The sequence below is a fragment of the Callionymus lyra genome, chromosome 5 (genome assembly GCF_982586985.1).
Source record: "Callionymus lyra chromosome 5, fCalLyr1.hap1.1, whole genome shotgun sequence".
NCBI classification, from domain to species: Eukaryota; Metazoa; Chordata; class Actinopteri; order Syngnathiformes; family Callionymidae; genus Callionymus; species Callionymus lyra.
The window spans coordinates 12,654,683-12,669,131 of record NC_141822.1 but is presented as its reverse complement, the minus strand read 5'-3'; the positions used below and the strand labels follow the sequence as shown (position 1 = coordinate 12,669,131).

The following is a 14,449-nucleotide window of genomic DNA, read 5'->3' as shown; positions in this document are numbered from 1 at the left end:
ACACACACACACACACACACACACACACACACATTGTAAATAAAGGCTATTAAATAGTTTTGGCAGACCTGCTTTTATTCCCGTTCACGAGGCTAATGAAGCGTCATCATATATTTCTTTCAACATGAGCATTAGTCAGTGAGTGCAAATTTATCCGCCAAAATAAAAGATTATAACGGGTTTATTTTTTTGTCAAGTGTTGTCCGCAGCTCTCTCCGGAGGCCTGCAGGGCCAGAGCGCCTCCTCCGTCAGCTCCGAGATCAAGTCGGAAGACGAGGGCGACGAGAACCTCCTGCAGGACCCCAAGTCCCTGGACAGCAAGAAGGAGGACCTGGACAACAAGGATCTCAAATCCATTGATAGGTCAGGATCTAGGTGACCCCGCCCGGGCCTCAGACGTTCGCTTGTATCAAACACCTCGCAAGGATTTCCTCGCCAAAGCCCCCCCCCCCCCCCCCCCCCCGGGAGGTTTTTGCGACGCGTCCTCTGGACTTTGATGAAGTGACCAAGTGTGATGAGAAGCAGCTAAATATTCACTTCCTGTTGAGATCTTTGGTCTCGGTTCAGCAGGAGCTTCTCTGGTGAACAAGCTTCTTCCAGGTCTTGAGCCTGGTTTTAGCTGCTTCTCACACAGCAGAGTAGCTAGTTGACAAACAAACTCAAACTAGTGCTGGTTAGTGTTCAGGACGAGGACACCGTGATATTTATGACAAATACTGGATGAAATATTAATTATCTGGACGTTATAGTTACACATGAGAGACTCTACTGGGAAAATTATCTTTTAGTTTCTTTCTGTATTCACGTAATATTCACATTATACTTTAAAACATTGCTATTTATGTTAGAAATATTGTTATTTGTAATAAAAAATAGTTTTACTTGTAATACAAATATTGTCATCTATATTCAAAACATTGTTATTTATGAAACAAATATTGTTATTTGTTAAGAAAATAGTGACTTTTTAAAATAAATAGTTTTATTTATAGTACAAATGTTGTCATCTCTTTTAAATTGTTGGTATTAATTTTACTTATATAGTGTTTTATGCATTAAAAAATTATTGTTTATTAAATAGTTTAGCTGTTATTAAAATAGTATTCATTGTTAATTGTATCTATTATTATGAAATATATTGTTATCCATAATAACTTTTGATATTTATAATATAAATGTTGTTATTTGTAATGAAAATATTTAACATTTCTTAAAAAACATTGTCATTCAAAATAATAATAAAAAATACAATGTTATTGATTCTACTAAATATGTAATTTGTTTAAAAATTATTACAAAATGTTATTTGTTATAAGAACATTGTTATCCAAAATAAACATTGTTGTTTAAAATACAAATATTTGTATCCATAACAACATATTGTGTCCATAATAAAAACATTGTTATTCATAAACAAAATATGTTATTTGTAATAAAAAAACATTGTTTTATATAATTAAAAAAAACAACATTGATATTCACAATAACATATTATTATCCTTAATAAAAACATAGGTTTTCTTAAAAAATATATTGTAAATATTATTATTATAAAATATTGTAAATTATAATACAAAAACATGTATCCAACAAAAAATATTGTTATTTAATTATTTCATCATATTAAAAAAGTTAAACAAACACTATATTTAAGATCCTTTTAATGAAATAAATTCATATTTTAATACTTCACTCATATGTTTGCTAAAAATATCAACAACAGAAAAAATCCTCTTCCTGACTGCGAAGCCTTCACTCTTCTGATGAAAATAATCTGAAACATTTGGACCTAAAATTCCTCAGAAAAATCATGAAAGTGGCGCTCATGATGGTGAAGATGATGATGATGATGAAGATGATGTTATGTTACAATATTGAAGATTATTTTGTTTATTTTAGCCGTTTTTTATCATATTTGATATAATCTTTTGCAGTTTTTGATCATATTTGATATAATCTTTTGCAGTTTTTGATCATATTTGAACAGATACAGATTAAGTTCTTGCAACATTTATCATGAATCAACTTTGCTGCAGAACTAAACATGTTTCACGTGATAAAGAAGAAACAAATCTAAACCGTGTGCACGTGTGCGACCGCAGCAACAACGACGACGAGGACTTGTCGCCGGAGCAGAAGATGGAGCGCGAGCGCGAGCGACGGATGGCCAACAACGCCCGGGAGCGCCTGCGCGTCCGCGACATCAACGAGGCGTTCAAGGAGCTCGGACGCATGGTCCAGCTGCACCTGAAGAGCGACAAGCCGCAGACCAAGCTGCTGATCCTGCATCAGGCCGTCGCCGTCATCCTCAGCCTGGAGCAGCAAGTCAGAGGTGCGCCGACCTTTGACCTCCCTCGCTATAGCGACACGTCATTTAATCGTTATTTCGTTTTTAAAATAGAATTTTAATATCATTGTTGAAGATTTTTTTTTAACGTAGTTGCTCTTCTCGCAACACTCTGGAGAGTGCGTTGTCGTAGAAGCGTCGCTAGGGGGCAGCACCGGCACCCGTCACACCGTCGGTGATCCTTCGTTTCTGCTCCACAGAGAGGAACCTGAACCCCAAAGCGGCCTGTCTGAAGCGCCGCGAGGAGGAGAAAGGCACGTCAGACGGGACCCCGCTCTCGCTGGCCGCTGCGCACCACGCCGCCGCCGCCATGGCCGATGGTTCAAATCCCATGGGACAAATGTAAAACGCAGCAACATCTCCTCCCCCCCGAATGGTCAGAAGATTTCACTTATAAACTAATCTGCTGTTGTACCTGCGATCACACCAAAACCACGAGATACAAATCTCCTCATTCGAGACCAAAATTTAAGACTTGCGTCGAGAACGTCTGGGATTTTCAATCGTCTGCTAACAAAAACGTCCTCGACGTGCAGAGAGCATTGAAAATCCTGACGCGACGACGCGTCTCCGGGTACATTTCAACAACAGATTAGCAGTAAGTGTGATTTTTATGTGTGACTGTGTGTCGTAGACGAGTTGATCTAACAGTCGAGGACGTGTCGAGTCAAGTCATGATCTTTATCTTCTCGTGTCGCTTTTAAAGTCACGGTTCACCCGATGTTTAAACTAGTTCTCTGCTGGATTATTGTCAGAGTAATCTGTTCCTTTTAAGAAGTATAGACAATTATGTTTGTTCATTTTAATGTAGCGACTGGAGCTCAGTTGTCTTCGTCCATAAAAGACACTTTAAAACATCAAAATACTGCTCGTCTGTAACGTCTTGTGTTGAAGCCTCGACAAGACGAATTGTTCCAGAAAAACTATAAAGTTTATATTTAACACATGTTTGGGACGTTTATAGAATACAGTCGACTGTCTACAGTACTTCCTGTTTATATATCTTGTTATTATTAGACGTGTGGATGTTTTTAAGTGTCTTTTTGGACGGAGATGAAGACGAAGACAACCGAGCTCCAGTCGCTACATTAAAATGAACAACATTTTTGAACAGATTACTCTGAAAATAATCACAACCATTAGTCGACATGAATAGAAAATGAGTTTGTAGTTTGAATATTGGCCGAACTATCACTTCAAAGGAACTGAAATCATCGAACAACACACACAGATTTTTTAAGATATGGCAGACCTGCATGGAAAGAGCTTGTGTCATCAGCGTAGAGCTTTACTTCACTGACTAGTTTGGGTCGTGAAACTCATTTTCTGTCCATCAAATATATCTATTTTTACTTAAAAACTATATTTATTTAATTCTCTAGATTCCAAGTACATCATGTTTTACATAAACAGTTTTAAAATATGTTAACACAAAGTCAAAAGATTTTTTCTGTTCTCTTGCATTATTTAAAAGTAACTTTTAAATGCGTTATATAAAACCGTTTATTATTTTATTTAGTATATTTTCAATGACATTCATTATGGAGGCAACAACACACACTTCATTTCTTAATCTACACTGTGTGAATAGTTGAACTGTTTTATTTATGTTTAGGATTTTATTTCATATTCAAAGTTAATGCAACCAAAAAAAATCTTAATTGGTGGAACCTGCACTGATAATGGAAACAAAAGGTATTTTAAAATAATAAATGAAAACTACTTTTAAAAAATTGAAACAAAAAAAATTGAACATATTTAATTTTGTTATAGCATTTAAAATGTTATATTTTTCGACATACTAGACTAGAGGTGTTGAACTCAATCAACACAAGGCGACAAAATATTGTAACAGTCTTGGTCGATTTTCAAAAATATTTTTGTATTTAACATATTCATGTAAAAGAGAAGCTCAATGGTCTTTAACAGGGAATATTAAATCACAAATTTCTTACCTTCGACCTCAGTTTTACTTCTTTTAAGTCTAATTACTGACGTCTGTAATCTCTGTCTCTTATCTTATCTTAAACCCTAGCGTCTTTATATGTCATTATGATCTACTTTTATTTTGAAGTCCATCTATAGATTTTAAAAAATCCTTAAATGAATGGAAAACTGCTTCTTTTTACTTGAACGTTTGTGTAGTTGATTAACGCAGTTGTGAGTCACAACATAGCAATTCTTAACCATGACTTGACAATGTATGTGTGTGTGTGTGAGTTGTGCGTTTGCTGTCCCGGTCCTCACGTCCCCCGTCCCCCACATCTCTCCAGGTCCAAGGTGCCGGAGTTCCTCAAGATGATGAGCGACCACTTCCTCTGACCACGTCTCCATGGTAACCCGGCGATCCATCAACACGTCGTCGCTGCCGCCTGAACCATCCCACGGAGCTTTTTTTTTTTTTTTAGGGGTGAGGGGGGGGGGGGGGTTTGGGGGGCGACCAATCAGACCAGCGGCTCCTCGTCCTCCCGTCCAGACGTGGAACGTCACTTTACTTTTCTGAACTCCAGCAGACGTCGGACGATGAAACTCTTTTGTATAATTATTGCTTAGTCAGCATTCCCACTTCTGAGGGTGTATAATGGGGGGGGGGGCAACATGGAGGGTCCATGGATGAACAACACATATCATTGAGAGGTGACAGATGGAGTCGGAAGTCTAGCGCCACACCCTGGACGAAGCTGTGAACAGGACGCGACGCAGCCCTTTTTTTTTTCTCCCCAAAATGTCTCATTCGATCAAAGACGCCGGAGAAACAAATAATCAACGACGGATCAAAGTCACGTCGGAACCTTCGTCTTCAATCCGAGCCGACACTCAGGACGGGAGGAGGCCGACCAGTGCGTTTTTCAAGTACATTTCCTCTTAAAGCACATTCCACCGACCGCCGGCGCTCGTCCAGCGGTTCTAGACGTGGACCAAGTCTCTCGCCGACGGGATTATTGGTGACGCTCACGGCGAAGGTTTCATCTGTTGCTGCTTCACTTCTTCTGTTCGGAGCCGAGCGTCAGTCACTCTGGCAACGAGTCGTTCCAGACGAGGAGACGACGAGCGTCAATCAAAACACGTGTTTAAAGATATCGTGAGGAGGAACGAACATTTTTGATCCACGACAAGAAATTTGATCTAAAAATATCGACGGAAATGTTTTTAAAAAATCCGACTTTGAATTATTCAGACAAAAATCAAATGCCTGAAGACTTTAAATACGAGTTCTTCGTGTGATCCTGAACCCACCAGATGGTGTCGCTCCCTCTAATCTAGCAGCCCAAGTAGCTCCAGCTAAAAATAATCTGCCCTCATTATCTTCTGTGGAGACACTTTTCTCTCCTTCAGTCGAGAACAAAAAAGAATCCGACAGGGTTTCATCAAGTTGGATCCATTAATCCGAACCTTTTTTTTTAACCGGATCACTTCGACGACGTTGCCAAGTGACGAACGCTCGGTTCAAGCGCCAAAACTCTAAGCCCCGCCCCCTCTCCGGGCCCACACTCCAGCAGCCCCGCAGATGCAATTAGACCCGTCACTCTCGTACCAACGTGCCTTGTTTAGAGTTCATATCACTGGAGTCGCCGGAGCAGGACACCTGGTCTTTAATAGGATGCAAGCTGGACCCGGTTCTTGGAGGTTCGGTTCTATGCAGTCAGTTTTTTACCAGACCTGGGAATTTCAAAAAAGATCAAATGGAAAAAAGTATTTTTTGGATTATAACTGTATTTAATTGTACTGTATGCTTCTATGTAAAGTGCGTGTTTTTGGGAGAGACCCCCCCCCTCCCGGGGCCTGGGTTCTTCCCGCCCCCTCTGCCCCCCCGCCCCCCCAAACCAACCCAGCCCCCCCCTCCCTGGAACCCCTGTTTCATCGGTGAACGTCTCTTCTTGTAATATAGCTTATCAGCTTTTTATCAATATTTGAGCGGCTTGTTGGAAAAGCCAATGTAGTCTCAGTACAAAGTGTGTAGTTGTACGTTGTAAAACTATTTTCTTTTCCTCTTTTTTTTTCCTTTTTTTTTTACAAAAGAAAAATGTCATTTCTGGGATTCATTTGAACCTTCTGGTATGTTCGTCACGGAGAGAGAGAGAAAAAAACGAAAGAGTCTCTCTTGTTGGACGTGAGACTGGAAGAGAATTTATTTGAAGAAATTAATCTATATATAAATGTACAAAAATATAGTGGATATATTAGGAGGGTTCCATCTTTTTTTATTTTTCTCTTGTTTGCTTGGAGAGGAATAATTTTCTACACCACTGGACTGGTAGAAGATGTCGACGCCCCTGAGCAAATAAAAACGACAACAGACTTGTCCTCTGTTGTTGCCATGACAACACGATCTTTGAAAAAGAAAAAAAAAACAACAAACATGGAACTGGATCCTAAAACTGAAATCTGTCTCCATTTGTAAATGTATGCAACAAACTTAACCATTATTTTGAAATTGTGTATGTAAAAGTTATATTTTTACATGTAGATTGTTTTGTGTTTTAGATATGTATCGTTCGTTTGATTTTTTTTTATGTTTTGAGAAAAAAACTTTAATTCGGTGTGTTGACAAAGTGTCACATTGAAACTGTAGTGAGCTGGAAAATGAAGATTTTTTTTTCTTTTTTAAATCTTGACTAATGTGGAACAATGGTGTTGATTTTTCGGCGGAGCTGAGATCCTTCGTCACGACGTTTCCATCTTCATCGTAGCTTTTTCTTTGCAGACAAACGTGTAAATAGACGTGTGAGGTCGAAGGTTCTTGACTGTCGTGAGGTCGTCTCTGTGCGCTGACTGCTCTGACCAACAGGGGGCACTAAAGGGATTTCTCCTCACATTGTAATAAAGGTCATGGAGAGGGGTCACGAGAAATCTTGTTAAAGGGATTTATTTGTCACCAGAAACACGTATGGTTGTTGAATTACGTTTCTGGTGTGTCGCCCCCTGGTGGACAACTGTAGATGACGTGAATTACACGTTGGATGAGGGAATTTTCTAAATGATTTGGTCTAAATATAAATGAAAAGATTGTCACCAAACAATCACACCAGCTATTTCCCCAAAAATGTATCGGACCGTGTGCAAAAGTGTTTCTGACCCGGTGTTGACACGAGGACTGAACCTGTCTGGATCAATAAATGTCTTGTTTCGTTTTTTTTTTATTATTATTTTTGCAATGCTTTGTCTCATATTTTCTTTTATGATGTTTAATCGAGCTGTTTTTTTTGTCCCCCCTGATGTTTCTACCAGCCACTTTTTATTTGGCCCTCCTTGTTGTACATACACTCCTGATTTCTCTTTTTTAGTGACTGTGTCATGAGCTTTGTAATCTGTTACTCTGTACCAGTTTTACTGCAATAATGAGTTGAATTCAAAATGGCCGACTTGTTGTTTATTTGTCTTTGAAGGAACCGACACGAGGGCGACGACTCGGGGGCCGAACCCTTGTTTCGTGGGCTCTGAGATACTCGTTGATTTTTGGGGGGGGAAAACAATTCCAGATGGATTTTAAAAAGATTTCCAAACACTCGATTGGTTGAAGCTTGATCACTTTTTTTAACTGACGTGATGTATCGAAATTTCAGATCAGAAAAACTACTTGGAAAAAAATGGAGTTTAAAGTTTAACAAATGATGTAAGAAGAGACGAGATTATCTTTTATTCGTCCCACACTGGGGTCAAATGGAAGTTAAACAACAAATAAAGTGAGAAAAATAATGTTTAAATAATGATTAACGTAGTACAGACTGTAACAGTATCTGTGTTTCACCTCAGTTTTATTTTAATTGGTTTAATTTTACATTTTTATAACCAATTTAATGAAAAGGTCATTTTATTTCAATTTTTATATTTTATTTTATTTATTATTCTATTTTATTTAATATCCAAACATCCTCTGTTGTTTTTACAATATTGCTTATACATTTTTTTTTTCCGTGTTAGACCAGTGCTGGGAATTTAAAGGTCCTCAGGGGCCAAATTTCATCCAGTTGTGAGGGGCCATCAAGCAAAAAATAATCGAGTGAAAAGTGTAAAATTCAAGCTAAATATGCTAAAATTATTATTTAATTTTGTTTTATATAACAATAAAAGCTTTTTTTTTCCAAAATATTTTTATGTTCACTTAAATCTATTCAAGGGACAATAAATACATCGATATAAGTTTCTAGAGACTATGAAGGACTTGATTCCCACGAGGATCGATCATGTTGATTGACAGGTGTAAAAGACAAACAAGGTGAGCGTGTTTTCTTACTCATCACTTTGGCAGTGGTCAGTGGCATCTTGACACCTCAGCAACAATCCAAACTTATTTGACTCATGTTTTCCTTTCTGAGTCACTGAGCCTTCGCACCTGTTCACCGCTTCTCCTTTCTCGCCCGACAAACGTGTATTGATTTCCACGCGCGTGTGCGCGTCACTCTCGTGTGTCATCGACACAGTGTCACCAATTATTCTCATCTTTCCTCCTGATCGTTGCTTCACTGAGACGTAAACGATCCTCTCGTGCAGACGCGTCACCGCCTGAGGTCGTGGGTTCGAGTCCCGACAGAGAATCTATGATGACGCGCAGATTGAAAAATGTCCGTTTGAGTAACAGCGAGAAGTTCCTGGAGCGACGTCATGTCGCTGCGAGCGATTCATACGTTTTTTCATTTTTCCCGTCAGTCCTTGTCTATGATGTCATTTACCTTAAATCTCAGGTGAATCACTTCTCGTCGATTCTGTTTCCGGTGAGTTACCTGCGCCAGTCTGTTGCAGCAGAGGACCGGATGATGATGACCGTGTACATGTACACTGACAAACTTTTATTCACGAACTTTATTTAAATAACATTTACATCAATTTTTAAATAATTTTTCAAACTTTTATTTAAGTAACATTTAAATCAATTTTTAAATCATTTTTCCAACTTTTATTTACGAACTTTATTTAAGTAACATTTATATCAAATTTGAAATCATTTTTCAAACTTTTATTTACGAACTTTATTTAAGTAACATTTACATCCATTTTTAAACATTTTTTCCAACTTTTATTTACGAACTTTATTTAAGTAACATTTACATCAATTTTTAAATCATTTTTCAAACTTTTATTTACGAACTTTATTTAAGTAACATTTACATCCATTTTTAAATCATTTTTTCAACTTTATTTACGAACTTTATTTAAGTAACATTTACATCAATTTTTAAATCATTTTTTCAACTTTTATTTACGAACTTTATTTAAGTAACATTTACATCCATTTTTAAATCATTTTTTCAACTTTATTTACGAACTTTATTTAAGTAACATTTACATCAATTTTTAAATCATTTTTTCAACTTTTATTTACGAACTTTATTTAAGTAACATTTACATCCATTTTTAAATCATTTTTCCAATTTTATTTACGAACTTTATTTAAGTAACATTTACATCCATTTTTAAACATTTTTTCCAACTTTTATTTACGAACTTTATTTAAGTAACATTTACATCAATTTTTAAACATTTTTTCCAACTTTTATTTACGAACTTTATTTAAGTAACATTTATATCAAATTTGAAATCATTTTTCAAACTTTTATTTACGAACTTTATTTAAGTAACATTTACATCCATTTTTAAACATTTTTTCCAACTTTTATTTACGAACTTTATTTAAGTAACATTTTATTCAAATTTGAAATCATTTTTCAAACTTTTATTTACGAACTTTATTTAAGTAACATTTATATCAAATTTGAAATCATTTTTCAAACTTTTATTTATGAACTTTATTTAAGTAACATTTACATCCATTTTTAAACATTTTTTCCAACTTTTATTTACGAACTTTATTTAAGTAACATTTACATCAATTTTTAAATCATTTTTTCCAATTTTATTTACGAACTTTATTTAAGTAACATTTTATTCAAATTTGAAATCATTTTTCAAACTTTTATTTACGAACTTTATTTAAGTAACATTTATATCAAATTTGAAATCATTTTTCAAACTTTTATTTACGAACTTTATTTAAGTAACATTTACATCCATTTTTAAACATTTTTTCAAACATTTATTTACGAACTTTATTTAAGTAACATTTACATCCATTTTTAAACATTTTTTCAAACTTTTATTTACGAACTTTATTTAAGTAACATTTACATCAATTTTTAAATCATTTTTTCCAACTTGTATTTACGAACTTTATTTAAGTAACATTTACATCAATTTTTAAATCATTTTTCCAATTTTATTTACGAACTTTATTTAAGTAACATTTATATCAATTTTTAAATCATTTTTCCAATTTTATTTACGAACTTTATTTAAGTAACATTGACATAAATTTTTTAATCATTTTTCCAATTTTATTTACGAACTTTATTTAAGTAACATTTACATCAATTTTTAAATCATTTTTTAAACTTTTATTTACGAACTTTATTTAAGTAACATTTACATCAATTTTTAAATCATTTTTTCAACTTTTATTTACGAACTTTATTTAAGTAACATTTACATCCATTTTTAAATCATTTTTTCAACTTTTATTTACGAATTTTATTTAAGTAACATTTACATCAATTTTTAAATCATTTTTCCAACTTTTATTTACGAACTTTATTTAAGTAACATTTACATCCATTTTTAAATCATTTTTTCAACTTTTATTTACGAACTTTATTTAAGTAACATTTACATCAATTTTTAAATCATTTTTTCAACTTTTATTTACGAACTTTATTTAAGTAACATTTACATCCATTTTTAAATCATTTTTTCAACTTTTATTTACGAACTTTATTTAAGTAACATTTACATCCATTTTTAAATCATTTTTTCAACTTTTATTTACGAACTTTATTTAAGTAACATTTACATCCATTTTTAAATCATTTTTTCAACTTTTATTTACGAACTTTATTTAAGTAACATTTACATCCATTTTTAAATCATTTTTCAACTTTTATTTACGAACTTTATTTAAGTAACATTTACATCCATTTTTAAACATTTTTTCCAACTTTTATTTACGAACTTTATTTAAGTAACATTTACATCCATTTTTAAATCATTTTTTAAACTTTTATTTACGAACTTTATTTAAGTAACATTAACATCAATTTTTAAATCATTTTTTAAACTTTTATTTACGAACTTTATTTAAGTAACATTTACATCTATTTTTAAATAATTTTTACCTAGTAAATATTACTTCATCAAAGTATAATTTTTTTAGTGTGAATTTTAATTAAACCTGGAAAAGTAGTTAAGTAAACCTAAGTTCATCTGCAATTCTCAAAACAATACATACACCTTGTATTAAAACATAAAATACACATCATGAAAATAATAACACAAACGACAATACTAATAATAAATAACAATAAAATAAGTACAATAATAAATGCAGTAATGATAAATATATAAACAGTAATAAACACGATGACTAGCTAAGCTAGCAAGTTCGCATTGAGTTTAACACTTGTGTTGTCTCTGGGTCTTGGTGACCCGGTGGCCTGAAAACACCTTGATACAAGAGGCAACAAAAGGGATACCACAAACATATTTGTTTCCCCCTCCGGGTCAACTCGACCCGGAGAACAAAAGGGTTTAAAAACCTATCTATGACGTGTCAGAAGTTGGTTAAGCTATAAAATAATAATAATAATAAATTGTTGACCTTGGCACTTGCGAAGGCTTGAGTGAGTCAATTTAAGAAACAGTGTCTTCGTAATAACCAGAACTTTCAAGCGTAAAATTGGACATAAAAGTAAAAAAACGAAATTCAACGAATATTTTTAATTTAAAACGAATTTATCTGCTTTTATATGATTCACAAGATTTTTAAAAAATTACAAAAGTTGCTTAAGTTCAAATAGTTTTTGCAAAATTTTAATTTTGTGAAATGTTGAGGTTTTCGTGACAGTGAAGCTAAAAATGACACAAATGTTCTTTGGAAAAACAAGTAGAATCACGTGTTTCTTGATAAACGGGTGAATATTGACTGAGATACATTAGCGTCGACGCTTGGGTTTGTAAGTCAACAACATGAGGTCAGAGTTTTACAGCGGAAACCGAGCGGTGGTCCGACCTCACCCACTTGACCCCCGACCTCAAGAGCCATCACTCCTCCTCTGTTTGCTCTTTCATTCCACCTCTCAGAACAACAAGTCTTTTGTCGTTCTCCTGGACCGGATCGGAAAAGGTTTTCTGAGATGCAGATACGCCACGGTCGTCTGTGTGTTCGCCGACTTATCAGTTTCGTCTCTTCCTCCGAGGATTAGTTCCATTCCTGAGACACCTGATCAAACTGTGTTCCAGGTTCATGTCGTCACTGAGGTCAAGAAGCCCAGGTTCACTTTGATCTCCAGGTCACATGTTATACCTGGCAATGATGTCAAGACATTAAAGGGAAATAAAAAAAACTAAAAAACTAATTTGATTTGCTTCAAAAAAAGAAGGATATTTCGTGTTATTTCCCTACTACAATATTAATCTTATCCTGACTTTTTTTTAAATATTTTTTGTTTGATTTAATTCATAAAAATTATGTATAAAAGTACTAATATTATTTAAAAACTCTATATATTTAATTTGACTCCATGTTGGCTCCATACATTTAGTTTCTAGTAGACTCACTTAATTATTTATATATATATATACATGTATATATGTGTGTGTGTGTGTATATACAGTATATACTTACTTATTCAGCTGAATAAATCTGATAAAAAATAAATACCTTTGAAAACCAAATAACAGAAATATCTGAAGGTGAAATAGGATAATTCCAGGTGGATTATGGGCCTAAGAATCGTTTCAAAACAAGCAAATATTCAAGACATCAACATTATTTCATACGTATTTAATACGATAGAAATTGAATTGAAATTCAACCTATTTAAGTTTACACTGGGTTTTCTGCCTCTTTTAGCGCCTCCTTCTGTTGATGAAAGGTGTGGAAATAGTAAGTTATACATGTGGTTTAAATGTCATAAAATTATTAATATTTGAATTTTCATGGGGGTCCCGATTCCCCTTTTTTCTGCCCCCCTTACCATCATCAAATAGAGCTGAATTAATGGAATTCTCCCATATTTAGTATGATTTAAACTTAATACCCCCCCCCCACCCCCCACTCCTGATTAAATAATAATATATATGATTTCTTAGATCTTTAGTATAACAATTATTGTTGCATTAATACAAAACTCTGCAGCGAGAATTCTGAGCTGCTCTAGTAGAAGAACTCGCATTTCTCGGATCCTTAAAACTCTTCACTGGCTTCCAGTTTCTTTCAGGATCAATTTTAAAATTCTGGTTCTTACTTTCAGATCTATTCATGGTCAGACCTTCCATCAGTAGATTCTGATCCAGACTTACACCCCAGCTCGGGCTCTGAGGTCTGTGGATCAGAATCTACTGATGGTTCCTGAACGCGCTTCCGGACCAGTTTGTTATTAGGCTTATTAGGCTGATAACTGTGATGTAGGATAATAACTACTATGTGTGTGTCTCACTGTGTAGTTACTGCTCTGAACACAAACATAACTATACGTAGCGAGTGGAAGACATGAACGTATAATTATATACAGACAATAATGTGAGCTCGTGACTATTTCCCTTTAAATGTAAACATTCATCAAATATTTACAAAAATCTCTCAGGTCGTGGGGGCAGCGGCTTCAACAGGGAGACCCAGACTTTACTCTCCCATCACTCGTGAACAAGACCCTAAGATACTTGAAATCCTCCAGACTTGGGGTAGAGGGTTCCCCACTTTATTACATCTACGATTGTGTGACCTAAAGATGCACATTATTAGTGTTTATTAAAGCAAAGAAGACAAAACATTATATACTTGATATAGTGATTTTTAATCACTGTTTTCTTCTTTATCTAAGAAGTTTTAACACAAACAAGTATTTTTTTCACAAGCGGGCAGATTTGTCGTCTATTATGCAACACGAGTTATCAGTGTGAGCGCAGAGGTTTGCGAGTGCGACGCTCCCAACCTCAGAATTCCGCCTCAGTCACACCCTGAACTGACACAACAGGACGTGGAGGATCTTTTGATTCATGGCCAGAGCCGTCGATAAAAAGCTCGTCGTCGCCGCAGTTCCTCTCGTACGTTCG

General features: G+C 34.7%; 1 protein-coding gene across 1 annotated transcript in view; it reads left to right on the top strand.

The window, feature by feature from the left end:
• tcf4 (transcription factor 4) overlaps nucleotides 1–7,706 on the top strand; it is a 134,536-nt gene extending 126,830 nt beyond the window's left edge. The window contains exons 18-21 of the mRNA XM_087791000.1: nucleotides 210–363; nucleotides 2,103–2,332; nucleotides 2,548–2,689; nucleotides 4,621–7,706. Of these exons, the coding sequence (XP_087647126.1) occupies nucleotides 210–363; nucleotides 2,103–2,332; nucleotides 2,548–2,689; nucleotides 4,621–4,669 (575 nt within the window). The 3' untranslated portion in view covers nucleotides 4,670–7,706. The remainder of the gene's footprint in view (nucleotides 1–209; nucleotides 364–2,102; nucleotides 2,333–2,547; nucleotides 2,690–4,620) is intronic.
• Nucleotides 7,707–14,449: the final 6,743 nt, after the last annotated feature.